Source organism: Mycteria americana, chromosome 7 (genome assembly GCF_035582795.1).
Source record: "Mycteria americana isolate JAX WOST 10 ecotype Jacksonville Zoo and Gardens chromosome 7, USCA_MyAme_1.0, whole genome shotgun sequence".
NCBI classification, from domain to species: Eukaryota; Metazoa; Chordata; class Aves; order Ciconiiformes; family Ciconiidae; genus Mycteria; species Mycteria americana.
In genome coordinates, this window is record NC_134371.1 from 61,414,466 (window position 1) to 61,433,969 (window position 19,504).

At 40.8% G+C, this 19,504-nt stretch overlaps 1 protein-coding gene across 1 annotated transcript in view; it reads right to left on the reverse strand.

The window, feature by feature from the left end:
* The window catches only part of AGBL4 (AGBL carboxypeptidase 4), a 981,249-nt gene that overhangs the window by 197,536 nt on the left and 764,209 nt on the right, over window positions 1–19,504 (reverse strand). The window contains exon 8 of the mRNA XM_075508731.1: window positions 11,173–11,287. Within this exon, the coding sequence (XP_075364846.1) occupies window positions 11,173–11,287 (115 nt within the window). The remainder of the gene's footprint in view (window positions 1–11,172; window positions 11,288–19,504) is intronic.

Below are 19,504 nucleotides of genomic sequence, written 5' to 3' on the forward strand. Positions count from 1 at the left end.
TTAAGCGCTGCAATTTAAAAAAAAAAAAAAAGAAAAAAAAAAAGAAAATAAAAGAACAGCTGTCACCCAGGAAAAGAAAACAACAAAAAAGCAACCTAAACAAACATTCCCTTAGGCTGCTATTGCTTTCCTAATAACTTGGATGGGATTTCCCCCTCCCTACCCACATAGTGGCAGCTGGAACAGGAAGATGGGACTTTTCTATTGATAGGTGATAAATGTTTCCCCAGTGAACTGAAGGTGAGTACTGAACCCCTTGCTTGTATAACATGATAAAAGTTGACTACAAGGAAGGGGACTCTTGCAGAGACCATGGGAGTGATCACTAGCTGCTGGTGATCTTGTGTAAATGGGTGCAACTTCAGAAAATCCCAGGATCTCTGTCCAGAAAGCTCTTCATAAAGAACCCCTCAGCTGCCTTCCCTGACAGCTGGTGAATTTGTAGGTCCATGTGAGCAGATGTTACTGAAAGGGGGGGGGGGGGGGGGAACATTAGTTACTTTGGAAAATACTCTGAGATGCTGTTGGGGGTGGAACAATATAAAACTGGGATACACACTAATCACATGCTGAGCCTTCCTATGCTCACAGATAGCAGGCAAAACACCTTCCTCACTCTCCCTCTTTAGGTTGTTCACCTAGAAGGAACAATAGGTGCTCTCATTAAGGCAGAATTTGACCTCTAATTGGTCATTTCTACAGTTAAGGAAAATATTTCTCCTCTTGACTTGTAGTTTCCATTTTTCACCCAACTGTTGCAAAGACAAACCCTGCTGGCATGAACCAGCACTGAAGTGTAACCTGTAAAGCTAAAATACAAAAGTAGCCTGGCTCTGCCCCCTGGACCAACAGACGGGAGGGTCTTGGTTCTTCTCCAGAGTCATAAAATCATAGAATGGTTTGTGTTGGAAGGGACCTTTAAAGGTTATCTAGTCCAACGCCCCTGCAATGAGCAGGGACATCTTCAACTACATCAGGGTGCTCAAAGCCCCATCCAGCCTGATCTTGAACATTTCCAGGGATGGGGCATCTACCACCTCTCTGGGCAACCTGTTCCTGCATTTCACCACCCTCATCATAAAAAATTTCTTCCTTCTATCTAGTCTGACTCTACCCTCTTGTAGTTTAAAACCATTACCCCTTGTCCTATAGCTACAGGTCCTATTAAACAGTCTGTCCCCACCTTTCTTATAAGCCCTCTTTAAGTACTGAAAAGCTGCAATAAGGTCTCCCTGGAGCCTTCTCTTCTCTAGGAAGTTAGGAGAACACTGACAAGTACTACAGTAACTCCACGCTAGACAGGAGTCAGGACAGAGAAATCTCTTCCAAAGTAACTCCAGAAGATGGGGAAGAATGGAGGAGTCTAGTTAGGGAGAAACCCCACTCAATAACTGATAGCACACGGACAGCCTGAATTCCCATTTACAGCCTCAGTTGTGTGGGTGTCTGCAGGGCTGGATGCAGCTCTTACATCCCAGGCCAGGAGAATTCAGGCAGACCTGCAGCTGAGCTCAACCTCATCAACACTTCAGGTTCTGGGATTTGCTCCCAGATGAGTTGACAATTCAGTGATGCTGCTGGCAAGGCAAATATAATGCAGACAAAGGCAGCACAGTTAACACTAAGGTTGGGCTGCTCTTGATTTCTGCAGGCAACCACACCTTTTGTTTGGGCCAGTAATTGTGTTAAGGAGGGAAAACTAAACAAAAGGCAAGGGCAGGAGGGGAAGAAAGCCCACAGAGAATCAACACACACCCCTGAGTCACAGCCCTCATTGCAAGAGACACTTCTGAGCACTTCCCTGAACTAGACCTTCAGCGAAGCAGCAGTATCACTAAATTCATTTGGGAGAAGGGAGGAGACAAAGCCTGGGGAACTGGAAGATGGATCATCCTCATTGCTGACAGCTACACAAACACTTTCCATATCACAGACCATCTTCTCTTGGGATAAGTGCGCCATGGACACCTCTCCTGCCCTTTGGTACTGTGCTGACACCTGCCCTCTTTCAAGGCACTTCAGCACAGCATCCTTATGGCAACTGCTAGGGTGGGAGGATCTCTTTGGTGCATTTGCAGCTAGGTGCAATGCATGTTAAAAGCTAGCAATATGTGCCATGTAAGCAGGCAGCTGTCTGAAGACCACCAATAAAAGAAGCCAGTTACATGTCTTGCACCTGTTGCTGGAAATAGCTCAATAAACTGTACCAGCAGATGGCACTTGCGAATACATGGCATATTTCTTGGGTTGTGTCACAGCCATAACTTCCTGTGTCTGGCAAATAGCCTTTTCGGAGCAGCCCTCCAGTCTTTTGTATCAGCTCTTAAATGCCATGGATTGCGGCCTGGCAACTGCTCTTCGAGAAGTAGAGCTCAGCTTGTTATTAGACAGACCAACTCAGCGTTTCTCCCTTCTCTCACTTGCAAAACTAACAATAAAGCACTGCTTTGATTGCATGGGTATATTTAAAGATATTGTTTTTCTAAACAATACTGCTTGGTACCTACATAGTGCCTCAAAGCCAAGGAACGCAACATGTTTTTTTACGCACACTAATAAATGTAGCTCCACAGCTAATTTTAGATACATGAGACCTAATTATTCCTAAATTGCAGACGGGTAAACCAAAACAAAGATCTACAACAAATTGGCTGAAGTTTACTAAGTGATTTGCAGAATTAAAAAAAAAAAAATACAAAACCCCAAACAAAACAACACACGAAAACAAACAAACAAAACACTGGAGACTTTGGTCCTTTGTTTGCTGCTATGAGCAAGAACTCAAATCACCAGAGATACAAGCCAGACTTAAAAAAGAGGAAAGAAATAAAAGAGAAGAAAGCCCAATATGTTTAGTTACTTAACTGAAAGTAAAGCTAAAAAACCCAGATGGGATTATTCACACTTAAGATCAGCTATTCAGGAGGGAAGGAAAGGAAACAAACATTTCAACCAAACTGACATTAAGACCCCTGTTAATTACAAATACATTCTAGAAGACAAAAACAGGGAAAAAATAAATCAGTGAAGGTCAAGAATAGGGTCCTACAGCAACTCACAGATGTAAATGGCACTTAGGCACAAAACTTTGATTCACTTGGCTGGGATTCATGAGTTGGGTGTGCATTCTCTGCATAACGGCTCAAAGGTAATCATCACAAATGGTGCTATTTAAATGGAAAATAAATAGCCCTGTCTCTTTAAGGACATCATGTCTCATTCTCAGTGGAATAATGGCAGATATAAAAAAGCTATGATTTCAATATTTCTCATTATGACTTCTCTCCCTGCTCATCTAAAAATAAAAGGCTACTCTGTAGTCCCAGATCAATCTAACTAAAAGAGAAGGGTTCGCTTACAACAACAAAATAGCAGCTCTGACACTAGTTATGTATTCATCACGTGAAAATGGCCCCATAATACTGCCTTCAAATCCTTCCAACAAGTTGTATTAAATTAGGTTGGGTTTGGATTTTTTTTTTCTTGCACCAAAAGCAAAATAAATATAGCTTTATTTAATGCTACTAAAAGGTTCAGATTCAACTGGAACCCCAAGGCATGTGGCTTTGTCGTTAAAGCACATGTACTGACTCTATTGATTGGTGCAGTCCTCTGTGCAAGAGAATTTGTCACATCAATAGCAACTGAAAAATACTCAGGAGCTGTAATATGGTTTAAATGAGCAGTTACCACATCAATATAAAGAGCATTTTCAATGGCAGTAGATAGGAACCCTTTTGCAAACCTAGTATTTGTTTTAACGTAAAGGATGACAACTTTTTTACAAGGAAGCTTTTTTTAAGTAATGGTGAGCAAAAGAGCAACCACTGTAACTGTCTTACCATCACAGCACACTCTGGGCATCACAGCACGCTTTGGGCAATAAAAGCCACAATGGAAAGAAAACTTCCAAGCAGGAAAGGAATGGCAATGCTATGAGCCAGATGGATGTAAGGGCCAGAGAAAACCTCTACTGCTTGCTTGCCTCCCTGGTCTTCTCCATTGCTGCCACCCAGAGAGCACCTGTGTCACAGCTGCAGATCCACTCCGGACTTTGCTTTCCAGGGCACCAACGTGACACACTGCATGAGCTGGGAGATCCAAAACAGACACAAAAACACGCAGGACAGGGAGGAAGGCAGCACAGAAAATTCCTGACCTGTCCTCAATGCCAAGCAAGAGCTGGGGGAGGAGAAAGCTTCTGTCATGCGTCACCCTCTCCCCCAGCCGCATGGGAGAAGGTGATACAAGGAAACGGCCGTTCCCTCACTGTGGTAGGTCTCTTTCTCTTTGTTTTTTCCCCATTATCAGGGTGGTTGGTCCTGGCCACAGTTAATGTTTTTAATCCAAGGGGCTGTCAAAAGACACTGAAGCATTGGAAAGCCACCTTGGATTTCCAATTTTGAGATTGGAAAGGGAGGAGAAGAGAAAAGCTCAGTTGCCACCATTCTACCAGACAGTCAGTAATGCACTTGGCACCTATGGCCTGCCTCTCCTGTCATCCCAGCTACGAAGGGGAACATCACTTGCCTCCACATGAGTCACCAACCCCCAGGTGATACTAAATGTGATCTAGGCAGGCACAGAGAGCAATTCACTGGCCTCAATAACATGCAATCTAAATTAAGACAACAAGGTGCAAGAGGGGCCACTGAGGCAAAGTCCATGAAGCTCACAGCAGGCTGAGGTGGGTGCTTCCTGCACTGGGGCAGGAGCTGAACAGCCTCAGGCCAGAGGAGACAGAGAGCTAACGCTTACCCTCTGAGGGCAAACTGGACAAGTACTAGGAAGACAAATCTACCGCACATTACTGAGCAGGCAGAAATCCCACGAACTCAGGAAATGTCTGAAAAGAAAATCACTGGAAGTTGGGAAAGTACTTGGCGGAAAGCATCTTATGAGCATCTCCCGCTCTTACAAGGAGAGTGGCACTGTCCACTGCTGCATTAGCAGATACTGAGCTTGTGAGGCCTGACACAGCACGGCTGTTCTCATAGACCCCCTAAGATGTATAGCCTCTGCTTTGGTCACAACTGAATTGGAAAAAAAATAAATAGGAAATTCATGGCAAGGAACAAACCTCCATTTAGTGGGATTGAAAAATCCCTGTTTTTCAATAATAAGAAATAGTTCTATATTTTCAGGGGACGGAACATACTTTTCCTGACTTGGTGTATTTTTAGAGTACAATTCTCTCTCAATCACATCCCTTCTTCCCTTGGGTTAATGTACAACGAACAATCTTGTCATTCAGGCAAAAAACCCACTAAAGGAAGACGAGAAGCGGCATGTGCTGCAAGTTTTGAAGGAGATGAAAAATTTCACACTATCCTGATATCTTCTGGGTAACTGCTTATTTTATGATGACTAATAGGCAATTACTATGGTAATACTGCAATACAACATGTGTGAGGTTTGGGAATGAGAAATTATAGGTAACTACTTTGGACTCATTTCTATGGTAACAAAAAGTAATTGTCATTAAATACCAGTTATATTGCGGCTGTACCTGGTAATTATAGATTTTTTTATACCCAGTAACATAAATAAAACCAATAAATTTATTCAAAAGGTCCATGATTGTTTACTTATACGTTGTTATATAGAATACACAATGACAAACGCCTAATTAGGAAAAATAAACTCCATCGAGAGCTTCATCTTGTCATCTGAGATGGATACTCTGTTTTTCAATTCAAGGCAATGCATGAATTTCACATGCATTAAATGAAGCTAAGAAAAAAACCAAAACCTTCCCCACCAGAAAAATAGGTGAAAAATAATCGAGAGATTATGCAAATGACAGTATGCACTCAAGTCACCATGTCTCACAACTGGACAAGTGATACTAAGAACCACATAACATATCCAGTCACTCTGAACATACATATACACATGTATATAGGCAGGTATAGGTATATCCCCCAAAGTGATATTATCAAAACCCAAAATCAGCACTCTGCAGTGTTACAACATATAACTCTGATTTAGAGCTAAAATAATTTGGATAAAGTCCACATATGCTTTTACTGTCGAAAGATCCCTCATAAATTACATGTGAACATGAATGTTGAACTTTTGACTATTTCTAGAGTCAAAGAAATAAAGTCCACAAAAACCTATTCAGGATAAATCTGAAATATTTCATCTGATCCAAAGCCAAGCATTTCAGACTCTTCAAAAGGGATCTTTAAAAAAAGACAGTTTTTAAACAAATCATGCTATTAACAAACAAAAACAAGAGAAGATTGTCCTTTATAAAATGCTGATATGAATAATTTTAAATGTTTCTCAAGCCTTCGCAGCTCCCTTTTTTCACTTGAAACAACTTGCCAAATTCAACTCACTTCCACAAACCATTTCAGTCCTTACAAAACTACGTTTCTGGGGCAAAAAATATACCATTTGTCCAAAATACTTCATCCCAACACAGCTTTCATTGCAATATGGACTCTGACACTGTTTATGGTGAACTTGGCTTTCCAGTCTGGGTAGGACTGGCCTCCTTTCCATCCAAGAAATTGTTTTGTTAACTCCTCACAGAAGCAAGCAGTAAAGATTGTGTTGACTTCAAAAATATCGTACCTGACAGTGAAATAAGAAAGGATTAGAATCAGTGTGTGCCCTCTTCTCCCCATTCACACAAATTCTTGCAGTCCCTACAATCAAGCTAGAAGGACATTGTAGTGACGATAGTTCAGAACATTTCAGCTAATTCATGGCTTTAATTTACTGAAGGCTGATACTGTCACAGCTAACCAACTGAATGCAACACAGAAACAGCAAGGAACAGGAAGCCTTACTGGGTCATGCAACAAAGACTTTAGAGAGCGGTTAGGATATTTCAGCTGCCTTGTCATGGCATTTCTGGGATACCTCAGTGAAGAACTGCCCAGACTAAGACTAAGAAACATGTCCCTTTTGATGCCAGTATAGGGTTTCATCTCCGGAAGGTGAGGCTGACAAATTGGAACTAATCTAAGATGGTGTGGTACAGTCATCTCGCCTGCAGGGACACATTTCAGCATTCAGCTGCAGAATGCCAGCTTAAGAACAAGCTCTCAATAAAGGAAAGTTCAGGCCAAGCCTGGGGATGCACGACTTTTAAATCAAGAATACTTTTTTTTTTCCTTAGTCTAACCCCACCTCCCTGGGGATGGTAATAGGTTCAGAAGATGATAATGCTGCAAGCAGAGAGAGAAAAGTTAAGAAATCTCTCTTCCCAGCACTAGTTTTCCTTTATTTCCTAAAACTGTTTCAGTTTAATACATCAGAGAGGGTGAGATTAGTGTTATGGAGAAACTCACAAATATTTTTAATTTTTGCCATGTTCTTTCACAACGCTAAAGATCCAAGTCATGCACCATCCCCAGCAAACAGAGTCTTTCAGTTCAGGTGAGAGCTGAGGACAAGTTACCAGCCAGAACAGAGGGCAAATTAGGCTGAAGACTCACTATTTTAGCTAGATCAACCAATGGCATCTTCCTGGGTAATTTAATTACCAAGCCCATGTGGCATAACATTTTATACACACTGTAACTGCAAAGCCAGTTACACTTAGAAGTACTGTAATACCAGGTTTTAAAGACTTCAGGAAAGGGATGAAGCCTGTCCTCCTGTTTTAGGAGAGACTCTACATCCTTGTCCACAGTAAATAGCAGGTACCTATCATTATCCTGTATGTTAGAAAGAGCTGGCTATACTCATGTGGCAAGAAAAGGACTATGGAAGTTTTTTTCACTGAAGAAAGAGTGCAGTCTAGTAGTCATCTTCACAGAAGGCTATGATGCTAGCAAACCAGCAAACAACATCTAGCACTGCCAGCAGGAGCAATCCCAATTATCCATTCAGTACTTTGGCTTGCAGGTGAATTTGCACTCTGAGGGATCCACTTCTCTGCACCTAACCCCTCCGACACTTGTACCCAGCCAAATCTGATCTATTGTGCTGTGGTTTGCCCATGACTTTTCATTTCTCAGCTCTTTTCAGAAAGAAACAGGTGAAAGCAAAAATTAAATGTTCTGATTTCTAAACAGTCAGTCAGAAATTTAACTGGAAATAAAGTCCAGTAGAGATAATTTCACCAACTCTCTTGGTTTATGTACGTAATTAATAGCTATTAAGAAATAAAACTGTACTAGTTCACTTTCTATTAAAAGATTTATGCTCTAAGATTACAATCAAATTGCAACTTTTGTCCATTTATTTTAAAAAATACTTTTAAAAGTAGTGTATAGACCTTCCAAATATTCTAAATTAAAAGGGGTGATTAAGCATCCCCTCAAGTCACATGAAGCACCTTGTCTTTTCATTGCTAACTGTATGGGTCCACAAATACACTTCTTAAACTCTTGCATATACTTGAATAAATCAGTAAAGTTTAGCACCCTGTTTCCATGCATCTTGATACACTGGGCATTGACCTTCATTTCCATGACCATTTCTTTTAGAGCCGCCTGAATGTACACGCAACATATAAACGACTTTCCTCACAGATGCGTCTGTGCCGCAAGCACTTTTGCTTTATAGCTGTGATATTAAACTCACTTGTTGCCGGTTATGAACATTTCACCACAAGAAAGTCCCTTTAGAGTCACAACCCATTTGGTCTGTTCTCTTGAGAATGAGCAACAGTTTATAGATAATAGACAATTCTTGGCATTATTGTTGCAGTTTTGGCTTAAACTCCTAAACTTCAGTTCACAAGCACTCAAAACAAAGGAACAAGGATTTTGAAGAGCAGCACAGGACCCAGACCCTTGGTGAAAGTCCTGCATCCCCAAAAATGACAACGAAGAAAATCCCATCAGCCCACTGTTACCATATCATCCTGGGTAAACGAGTGGTTAGTTCCTGTTTTGATCACAGGAGAACTAGTATATCCCATCCCTTCTATGAGAACTGCTGACATACTCAGGCTTTTAATGGTGCTCACTGCAACTGGGATTTCAGAGGACAGCGAAGTGCATCTGACAGTATACTTTGCCAATTGTACAAAGCTGTGTACTGGTGGGGTAAAAAAAATCTCTCACATTGGCAGGAGATCAATTTACAAACTCAAGCATGAGGTTTAATTACCCATTTCATTATCTTAGCTTGCATAGCTCTGAACGTGAACCTTCAATGAACCAAAAAAATAGTCACTAGCTGCTGCTTCGAGAAAGAGGGAGATAACAGGAAGTTCAAATGCCTAAAACTGCTCTTGCTGCGTATGGCACCACAGACCTTGTTTGCAAAACCAGGGGGATTGTCCCCAGCCAATATATCTGTGTTATACCACACTATGTGGAAGACTTCTGAAAGTCCTATTTATGTGCTAATCTGAACAAAGACCAAAAGAGATGAAACAGACTTATCTAGCCAATCACAGAGAAGTCTCAGAGTTAAATTTTCAAATAATAACAATTGATCCTTAGAGATTTTTTTTAAATTCATCCAGTAAGTTCAAGCAAATAAATTGTGATGTGCTTGTGGATTTTGTATGAGAAGGAAATAAAGTGTTTGCTGTAAATTATTCACTCAGCACTAGTTAACTACAACACCGGCACATTACTAGGCTTTTTAATATTCTTCTCAGGATAATAGGTAGCATTTTGCTTATTACCCTCATTTTTACGTTATTAGTTACATTAGGCCTTTTGTAAATAAAGTGAAGAATTGCAAGAAAATCAAATGCTTTTCCAACCACTTCATTAAAAGTCTCTTTAGTTCAGGAGGGTTGAAAATTCTGCATATGATGAAAAGCTAAAACAATAGTATACCATCAGGCTCAGCAATTCCAAATGAATTCACATGCCCTTTCATAACACCTGGGTTCCCAAAAGGCTTTGCAAGTTACGAGCCATATGCATGTCTGTAAAGCTGCATGCCTCTCAAAAAGTATAAATAATAGTGCAGGAGAAAAACCTACAGGGCAAGTGAATTTATGGGGGAAAACGAAAGCTACTTAATTGCAGCTGGAGTTGCCTACGTGCAGGGCACCTGGAACAGAGTAAAGCGATGTAAAATCAGATTCTAGAGCCACTGTAGGGCTTTATTCCTGTAAGGTGACATAACCTTTATGATAAATTCCTAGTGCTGTCAGATGCCACTACTGCAATATGGCTCCCTGGTTTTGGATTTGCCAAGAGTTGAGGGAGTATCAGCATAGCTGGAAGGACACCACGTGTCCTCGGAAGTTTCACTTATAAAACATGTATATAAGCACTGTTGAAATCACCCACGCAATTCCCTGCTATTTCAGTTTAGCAAGTAGCAAAGCACAGGAGGGCTAAGAAACACATATCAAAACAAAGAACAGAGCCAGCAGCACCATTTTCTGCAACTTCTAGCTTCTTCCTCAGTGGTCTCCTCATCCACATAATAACCCAGTCTTATTCTGCTTAGCAATGCAATACCTAATTAGATCAAAGCTCAAGGTAGCCTGGCTACAGAGTATATTGTGTTATTTAGTCTTGCGCTGTAAGCAAAACCACATACAGTATTATTACATTTCTCAGGGGCTTCTCCAGAGAACTATGTGGTACATGTAATTGCCCCCACAAACAAATCATCAACTAATCAGCTGCTTTTCATTATCACCTCCAGCAGCACATTTATTTTGTAAATAAATGCATTAAGAGCAAACAATTTTAGGGAAAACAAAAGATTATCTGAATACGTTCTCAACAGAGGAGGTGGTAAAGTAGTAATTCAAATACTAAAATGAAGCAAAATTAGCATAGGGTGGAATGATTATTCCATTCCATGTATCCCTATCTATTACAGTACAATAATAGACTGAAATCTGTGACTTTAATGGATGATCTGGGTAGTTGAAGGGAACTGTGATTGACTGACACATTTACATAGAGGCTGATGAGCAGCATAATGAATGCATTTATAAAACACAGCTAAGGTCTAACTCTAAGATGACTTTAACTCCCACACCTAGAGGAGGCTTGCAGAGCAGATACCCTGCCATCTTGGAGAGTTGCTCTCTACCTCCTGAGGCAAGCAAATTTGCCATTGAGCCCCCTTCCTCGATGAGAACTTCAGGAAGCATACAGCCACGTGAGAACCTCCAGTTTAAGAGGAATGAATTGAAACAAGCCCTATAAGATTCAGTGACAAAACAGAGCAGGGTGTATAAGGTAGATATAACAATACACAGATTTGTACTCCATACTGTACCTGTAATTTCCTAGGTATACTCCATCAGGATTGAGCATGGGGGCAATCTTGAAGACAAGGTGGTCTCTCAGTACTTTCGCAATAGGATGCTGGCTCACAAGGAAATCAATTATACCTGAGGAAAATGAAAGAAGAGTTTGAAGAGGGGGGGTTATGACATCAATGATTTCCAGATATTTATCTGAAATTTCCCATATAAAAGATTAGAATGATCATTCCTCTTGGTTCCTGGCACTGCTCCTGCTTCCAACAGAACAAACCACTGGCAATCATATAGCACCTGCCACCTTCTAAAAACTCCAGAAATAAGAACTTTAAGGATAAACACCGTAGTCCATCCTTATAATGCAAATACAATATGGCTACATGATCAGACACAGTCAAGTTTCCACAGAGGGAGAAGTTACTGCTCATCAGCTGAGCCACAATAACAAAACATTTCTCCTCCTAAGTGGTGAAATGAAGTAAAACCTACTTGTTTAAGCCTAGCACCTTACATACCCAGCATGCATACATGGGCACATACTGCAGCTCAGCTCATGAGTGGCAATTTGCTGAGCTGAGGCACCTCAAATTTGTTTGAGCATATCGCCAGACCTACCTTTGACATATGAACACAGAGTTCAGATCATCTGCATGTATAAAGAGGTATAAAATGCCTCATTAAAATTGGGAGAGTTACATAAACTCTGTACCATGCACAGGGAAACTGTGGGATAGATAGACTGGAACTTATAAAGTCAGATTCTTCACTTACTTTACACCCATAAAAACCCGGAGTGGCTCCACCTCATCAGTGAAGCTCCTTTAATGTGGAACCAAGGCAAGTGACAAGGGAACCAGATCCTAAATGCCCTTCCGTCAGGCACAGTCACAGCACCAGACCCTGCAGGAGCTCCTGCCTCTGGGCCTTGCGCTCAGGGAGCGACTAAACATCTCCTTGCTCCAAGGCTGGTGCTGGGGCAGGAGGCAGGCAGTCTCGCAGTTAAATTCATTGCTTATTCCTCCACTGAGTTGGTACTGACAGAAATAGCTTCCAGGGAATGAATGTCGAGATAAATTGAGTTCCTGTGCAATTTCAGGACACCCACAGATAGGTCATGACAACATGCTATTTATTGTAAGGTCCATCCTGTGAAGTAGGAACCATTTACTGAATTTCCCCAGAATAAATCAATCACTACGCTCTAGTAACACGATAAAATTAAGCAGAGAAAAATTAAGGCTGATCATCAGTAAAATTTCACTAATGGTGAGCTCTGTTAGACTGTGGAATTGTCTCTCCAGGGGAAGGGTGGAATCCCATCATCAGAAACGTTTAACGCTGGACAGGGCAAAGCCCTAGGGAATAGATATAACAAGCAACAATTCAGTATAGAAGAGATGACATGGGCTAACTAGCTGACTTCACAAAAGCTGACTTTAGACCTGATTTTTTGTGATGCAATCAAAATCTTTAAAAAATAAACAAACTAAAACCTGGGTACATGCCAGGTTAAACAAACTTGTTTATAGCTTGGCTGAAACATACATTAAAGATGGGACCAAAATCTCACATTCTGTACAACTCCTTCATTTAGCCTATTTCCTAAGGCCCATTTTGTATTTCAAATACTAACAAATCTGAACCTATGCTGCTGTTGGAATGAATTCTAATTTGCTGAGGCACATGGGGAAAAATGAGGCTTCTGAAATGTCTAAGATGATCAAGGTATAATTGACTCTAAACATCAGCAATTTTTTCATCTATTAGTGACTAATCCTGAAGAAGAGAAAGTCCCTTTCTGTAACCAGGTCTTCCACTTAAGAAGAGACTAAACCTGAATTTCTGAGGCAAATTAGCATATACATAATTATATTGCTCAGGAAATGTTTCTGCAATTACCTCCTCCCAATGAAAGAAACCAAACATCGATCTGCTTTTTGGCTGGTGTTGTGTCTTTTGTTCATTATACAACAGCAAGAACACAAAGAAATGACACAGGGACACAGTTGGATCCTGAATAACCAGGTTTCCCAACTGTATGCAAACATGAAAGCTTTAGCTATGTTAAACTGCTGCTCTAACTGTTTTCTGGCAGTATCTAAAACATAATCCACATTACACACACCTGGAGGGCTCAAAACTACTTAAAGGGATACAATCTCACACTTAGTCCATGGCTTCTCAAAACACTATGGTGGTTTTAGTTTTAAAGAGCTTGCAACTAGACTCAAAACATCACATCAGTTTATGTTTTCTAAAATACTTGGAAGAGCTAACTATTCAGAAATCAGTATGTCCAGAAGATCCTTTATACTAGGCTCAGGTATGATCTTTCAAAGCAGCCACAATAAAAGCAGCATAAATATCGCACTGTGTGCACGATCATCGCTTCACCAAAGACCTTGGTGGAACAGTTTTGCCATGAGATCTGGCAGCGCACCAAGTGTGTACTTATGACAGCTCTTCATGCAGCAGGGAGGACCACAAATACCTTGGGGATGACATGACTGCTTTTCATTCAGGAGGTAACACAAGACCCCAAACTCTCAGAGCTTTGCTCTGGCTGTAACTGTGCCAGGGAAGAGGGTTGTCCAGGTTCTGCTCATTTTGCTCCTGTTACTGATGCAGCCTCACTCACAGAGCTTGGCAAAGGCATCTTGGCAACTAGAGGCTACAGTTTTCAGCTTCACGCAGGGAATTATTATTCCCTAACCAAGAATGTGCTATGACGTGGAAGGCTGTGTATAAACACATAATGGGTGAGCCTCTGCTCTGCACGATTCACTGTTGCACAAGGCACACCAGACTAAAGGGAAGAGACTGACCTTGGGCACCCAGCAGCTTGGTGGCAAACGAGACTCAGCACTTCCCAATGTACCACAACCTAGTAGGCGGTACTGCAGCCAAGTTCACCCAATCCAACGATATTTACTGTATTTTCTTATTTAGGAGACAGTTAATTCTGAAGAAGTCTTACCCCATGATAAAAATACAAAGCACGAATTAAAAATAACTGACTCACAGAAGTCTAACCTGGAAGTAAAGGCAGTTCCAAGGAACGCAAGAGAAACAGATGAAAGCATACATCTACATATACAAACCTCACCATAAAATTATTGTAAGCATTCAAATAATCAATACAATTAGCAAATAGCTTTGTCTTTCAGAGGAACCCAATAGTGTCTAGATCAATAACATTTAAAGTAAAAAGACAGATATCAGACTATTAAAAAAAATACCATCGTAGAGAACTTGGTCCTCCTGTTAATAAATCAATACAAACTAAATTTTACAGCTTCTATAATCAGCAAGAGACATATCAGTGTATCTCATTAGGCCGGGGTTAAGAATTTGGCAGCAACCAAAGCCCATTTAATATCATTTACTTCAAGGCAGACATGGCAATACAACAGATGCCCTAATTTATTTGTTGATCTTTGTATTAAAATAACAGTTTGCTGGTAAACAGGAAGGGTAATGATGCCAGTCACCCTTGTTAGTGGCTAATAATTGCTTAATTTGTCCACTAATTGACCTGTGCTACTGTTGAAGCACTGGATCGTGTTGCAGGGCATGAAGTAAACAAGGCCACTGTAATGTTACTTTAGAGAATGACTTCTGGAAATAGAACTACTTATTGCTATAAATTTTCTCTTCACAGATGAGCAGATTAATTGGTCTGCCAATTAGTCTGCTATTAAAGAAAAAAAGGGCTGCCCACAGATTGGTTGGATCTTCGAACCGCAGACCCAGTTTGGGTCAAATGAAATAATCCAATCTGAATCAGTCACATCAGCTATGAAAAATAAGACAAGTATTTGAAAACAAATGTCTGTGGCTGGAGATCAAGGTAAACAGCCCAATAACTAAGTATTGGCTCTTCAAGTTACTTTAAAGTAAAATGGAGAACATGATGGAATGGGCCTACTCAGGCACATTACAGTATGGAAAAGTTCTCCAATTAAAAGAAGCAAAACAATATAGATTATTTTTGTACCATCTTTTCTGGAAAATAATTAAAATCATTATTTTTCAAATAACAACATGCAATTATAGATGCTGACTGGAACAGCTCAGAAATCAGCATTCAGCCATGACATAAGAAAAGGCTTATCCATAGTCCACTAAAAATCAACCAAAGTCTTTGCATTAACTTCAAGGAGCTTTTCATAGTTGTGAGGGAAAGGAAAGAAAGAATCATAAACAAGGAAAAGGGAAAACAATGCTGACAAGTGCGAGTCATTAGATACACAGTCACAATGACTCCAAAAATTTTAGCAGTTTTTTACCAGTCTTTCTTGGTAAACACAGCTTCACTGAAACTGTGCTACATCTCCTCTACTCTGAGTCACTTCTCTGTCATTATTCTTTCTCAAGGCTAAACACACTTTCTCAAATTTCTCTTGCCTTCTGCAGCTTAGCATCTCTCACCTACTCCAACACCAGATCCTGTGGCATCTCTCTGCCCACCCTAATCCAGCTCAAATTATCTACTGGTGCTTCACAAACAAGTTGATTGTTCCCTCTCCCATAACATGTCAAAGAAACCTTCTCTGCTCACATGATTTCCACTGTTCTGTCTAGGTGTTTCCTCAAGCAACTGCCTTAAACTCTGTTTAAACTTCCTGCTGTCTCTAACATGACCTCTCCACATTTGCTCCTTCCAAAGAAAAGCCTGTCTTATCCCCTGTTTCTCCATTACCACATCCTTTCACTCTCAGTCTGACAATATGTTTAATTGTATAACTATATAATACATTTGGCCTGCTCCTATTACTGAAAATCTAATCACCACAGATCCTAATGCAATATGGCAACTCCTAATGCAAACATATCCTGGACTGTGTCTAGTATATGCCAAGAATGAAGTGATTTATATTTTCAGACCCATTTCCTAACACTGAATAGCTGCTGGTATCCTGCAGTCAGCTCACCATAGCCTGCAGGTTACAGAGAATGTAACAATTAGGCTCTAACAAAAATAGGATCTATTCACTGGAAAACAAATACAAGGGAGTCCTAAATGCTTATGCTTAGATAAAACTATTGAAATGTTGTGTTAAATGAGACTGAAACCAGTGTGAAAGACACTATACTTACACTTTTGTAGAGACTAGGAAAGAAAAAATGTGGGGTTGGTCTTTTTGGAGAGATTATTTAACATGATGGTGGGGGGAAAAAAAAAAAAATCAGATGATAGAGCCAAGGAGCTACAGTATTCTGTCTCCACAGAACAAGTACAGCACAAGCAGTAAACAACAGCAAGCCACTGCTGTTCCACCATTTGCCTGTGAAGGAATTCTCTTTTGGCAAAGGGGTCCTTGTCTGTTCAGCCTTTGCCCTTTCTCATGGGGCTGCAGAAAAAAAACCCCAAACAACAAAACAAAACATGAAAAAGACAGATGGACACACTTCTCCATCCCAGCATGGTGGGAAAGGTGTCACACTAACACTGAACCCTACTTGGCACAGGTCACAGCAATGCCGTGCCAGCGTGGTCTCTACAGGATGCATACCTGTGCTTTCAGTGCAGCCCCCAGCACAGGCCAATAGACAGAAATGATCCAATAAAGTCTTAGCCTGAAGTATTTCCAATATTCAACACAACAGCAAGGAAAAAAAAAGCAGCATGTGAATGGTGATAAATGAGCAGAGCTGACTCACAGCAGGATTATTGACATGATCTAACATCATGCTGTCACTGAAATTATCCCTACAAAAGATCATCACATAGAGTGATCCATAAGCACAAGATCATTGCAGATGCTGACTCTGCTCCTTCTTACAGTGCTGCTCCTCCTCTTAATGTGTAACAGACTGCCAAACTCAACTGTTTTTTTCTAGTTTTTAGAAACGTGTTTATTGGGGGGGAGGAGGGGGCGGGCACAGGGGGGCACACATTGATTCTAACATCAATACAGAAAGAATTTATAGATTTGGAATGCTTTATTAATTGGTTTTCTTGTCTTTCCAAACATCCCTTTGGAATTCATGGCAAAAACAAAGTTCATTTCATCAAAATTATAAAAATAATTCAGGTGATAAAGGAGCACTGCAAAACTAAAACAGGCACCCGGTTACAATGTTAAATGAGGGAAAATTTGTTGCCTGAAGTATATCAGTCAACGGTTTTCTGTTGCCAGACCTGATGTATATCTGCACGCATATGCCTCCGAGTAGTTACTGCAATTAAGTGAGAGTGGGAAGATCCAGAACACTGGCTGTTTTTCATTAACTCCCTCTCTGGCCATCCTCAGTACACACAAAAGTGCAAGGGAATTGCTTGTGCTCAGAGAGGGATGCAGTACCATGCGCAAAACCTTAGTGAGTATTCATCAGATCCTACTTTTCAGTTCAGCCTCCGCTCCTCCTGTTTCCTCTATGCTGATGCTCAAGTTTCATCTAACCTTCCCCCAAGACAGGCTCAGAGGGGCTCTTGCACAGGCCTGTGGGTGCCACATGATGAAAAACAATCAAGTTCTTAGAAAATGCAGAGAAGTTAATAATTTTTCCCAGTGGTTCCTATGGACAGGAAGCTTTCAAGGGAGAAAACAGATAAACAACATAATTACCCATGACAAAACAGATAGGAGCCAACCAAGGCAGGTGAGACAGTATTAGGAAGGATGCAGTAGGTGAACCAGATACATTCCTGGTTATGGTTCATCTAAAGTGTCATGTAAATAGACTTGTAAATATTTCAGTGCTAAGTAAGATCTCTTTACTTGAGTGTGGTTGGTTAAAAGCACCCCAAAAAGTCTTTAGGCCCCTGTGGTTATTTCAGTTGTGTTTTCTCTGCAACCATCACTGCTATTGTGGGGGCGGGGGCAGGCAACAGTTAAGTCCCTGGTGGATTGTGCACGTGGCCCCACTTCACCTATTTTAAAATAAGTTTTAATCAACTTGAGACAGAAAAGTTGCACAGCTAACTTTAAGGATTCAGCTGCGATAAGCAGATTGATTAGGAGCACATCAAGCTATATTATGGCATATTTGTTCTTTTATTTACCGTTTACTCTCTCATCTATTCTCTGCTGTAACTCTATGTCTCTTCAAAATACAGGATTAAAAGCAAAGGAAATCTCAAATAATGGCATAAAATGAATGTGCAGGAAATGAATGGGTGAATTAGATTACAGCAGATGAAACACTGAGGTCTCAAATGCAAAATGCATGGAGTTTATTTAATTTGTTACTCTTTTAAAATGAAAATATGCTCACTGACTTGAATTAGTAATTTCCCTGTTTTAAGATATGTTAGGCCATTACAGCTAGGCCTGTTTCCAGAGCACTGAAATAAATGGAAAACAGCCAGTCTCCCAGGGAACGCACTAGCTTGCTGCATTTTGCCAGCCCAGTGAAACAGCGGTAACGTCAGCTCCAGAGAAAACCATGCTTCTGCTATAGGGGCTGCATGCAAAGAAATTGATAATGACTAGCAACAAATACTTAAAATGGCAGAGTGAGGCACTACGGATTTTAACTCAAGTTTTAATGCGCATGGTACGCACAGACAGTAATTGATTTAAAAAATGTTTAAAAAATTATTGTTCTTGACCTCTCCCTCCCTCTCTCCTCCAGTTAGCATAGGGTTCCACAAATAATTACCCTGGTATTCAGTGTGGCTGAAACACAAATCCTCATGAAGGAAGCAAGAGGCGGGAACAGCAGCCAAGAGCCTCCCAAATGGGTTTGGCCAGCATGAGAGAGAAAGACTGCTCTGTCAGTCTCTGGCCTGAATCACAGCACCCCAACCCCTCACCTCCATCCCACCCCTCCAGGTTTCTCAGATATATTCTTTTGCATGTAATGATCTGAGGGGACTGAAGTCTCTGCTGGAGGACCACAAGTGTGTGGCAGGCCTCTCAAGACAGATCAGCAGACCACAGTTTGTAAGGACAGCGAGTAGCAGTTGTGTTACTGCATCACAGCTCTACAATTAAGTAAGACTCTGGCCATTCTGGCACCCAAACATTTCAACCGCTTTCCAGAACACCCGATAAAGTTATAAAAATCTTTCTCACACTGTTGTATGGATACAGGAGACATTTCTGCCATTACAGCCCCAAATAACATTAAGATTGCAAATTCAAGGAGGTTTCAGGAACATCTTACCATAATAAAACATTTTAGGACTACTGGGTAATAAGATGGACCATATGATGCCACTAGGCAGACCTTCTTGCCCATTCTAATATGTCTGCTGATTAAGAATGGATGGGACAGACTGGGATGGAAAACACCCTGTGAATGTATTTCCTTAGGTTTATATTCCTTGTTTTCACACAAAGGAGGTACACTTACACCATTCACCTTTCATGTGCACTGACTATCCCACTCTTTTTG